Consider the following 1,406-nt stretch of genomic DNA (forward strand, 5'->3'; position numbering starts at 1 on the left):
CATCTAATTTCAGGGAGGCATCTCAATGACAGCATGGAAAAAGAAGAATGAAACCCTATGGTCAGAGTTCATTCTCACAGGCCTCACATGCCAGCCACAATGGAAAACACCCCTGTTCCTAATGTTCTTGGTAATATACCTCATGACCATTGTGGGGAACCTTGGTCTGATCACTCTCATCTGGAATGACCCTCGACTTCACATCCCCATGTACTTATTTCTTAGTAACTTAGCCTTTGTGGATACTTGGTTATCATCCACAGTGACACCAAAGATGCTATTTAATCTTTTGGACAAGGGCAAGGTGATTTCTGTCACTGAATGCATGACACAATTTTTTTCCTTTGCAATAAGTGTGACCACAGAATGTTTTCTCTTGGCAGCAATGGCTTATGATCGCTATGCAGCAATATGCAATCCTTTGCTTTATCCAGTAGTTATGACCAATAGATTATGCATTCGCTTACTGGCCTTGTCATTTGTAGGTGGCTTTCTTCATGCTGTGATTCATGAAAGCTTTTTATCCAGATTAACTTTTTGTAATTACAACATATTAGATCATTTTTACTGTGATATTATACCACTGTTAAAAATTTCCTGTACTTATCCTTCCTTAAATTATCTGATGATTTTCATTTTCTCTGGTTCAATACAAGTATTTACCATTATGATTGTTCTCATGTCTTACACATTTGTTCTCTTTACAATTTTAAAAAAGAAGTCTGACAAGGGTGTAAGGAAAGCTTTATCTACCTGTGGAGCCCATCTTTTGTCTGTATCTTTATACTACGGGCCTCTTCTCTTCATGTATGTGCTCCCTGCATCTTCAGAAGTAGATGCTCAAGACATGATCCTCTCTCTGTTTTACACAGTTATAGTCCCTGTATTAAATCCAATGATCTACAGCCTCCGAAACAAGCAAGTCATAGATTCTCTGAAAAAAATGTTGAAAATAATGGGTTAGATCTGATTAATATTGACTAATTTTATTAAAATTCACAATATTTTAGAGGCTAATATGAATATTTTTCATTTAAATAACTTTGCTACTACAACTATTGGACAAGATTATTGAATTTCATTTAAATATACAATTATCTCCTTAATAAATTAGTAGATATCTGTATTCACTGTTCTTATGCATACATGTAAATTTTTAAGAATGTGTTCTTAGATCATGAAAAAAGAAAAAGCATGTAAACAATTTATAATTTCATGTTATTATGCTATGCGTGTACCAAATATTATAATTATTTTTTCTCTCAAAAGCATGTTAGTGAGATATGTTAGAGATAAAATTATGTTAGTCAGCATGAAAGTCATGTTTCATTTACTCTATGTTGTTGGCAGGTTTGTGTGGGAGTTCATAGAAGAAAACCTCAGGATTCCTGAGAGCCATCAAATAT

The 1,406-nt window shown here is 34.0% G+C and overlaps 1 protein-coding gene across 1 annotated transcript; it reads left to right on the forward strand.

The window, feature by feature from the left end:
* The first annotated feature begins 25 nt into the window (after positions 1-25).
* On the forward strand, positions 26-964 carry LOC116898331 (olfactory receptor 183-like). Its single transcript, XM_032899663.1, has one exon. The coding sequence runs from the start codon at positions 26-28 to the stop codon at positions 962-964; it is 939 nt and encodes a 312-aa protein (XP_032755554.1).
* The last annotated feature ends 442 nt before the right edge of the window (positions 965-1,406 follow it).

Source organism: Rattus rattus, chromosome 4, assembly GCF_011064425.1.
Source record: "Rattus rattus isolate New Zealand chromosome 4, Rrattus_CSIRO_v1, whole genome shotgun sequence".
In the NCBI taxonomy this organism is placed as follows: domain Eukaryota; kingdom Metazoa; phylum Chordata; class Mammalia; order Rodentia; family Muridae; genus Rattus; species Rattus rattus.

What these genes read in the sequence shown, in the direction of transcription:
- LOC116898331 (XM_032899663.1), top strand. Translation starts at nt 26, where the DNA reads ATGACAGCATGGAAAAAGAAGAATGAAACCCTATGGTCAGAGTTCATT.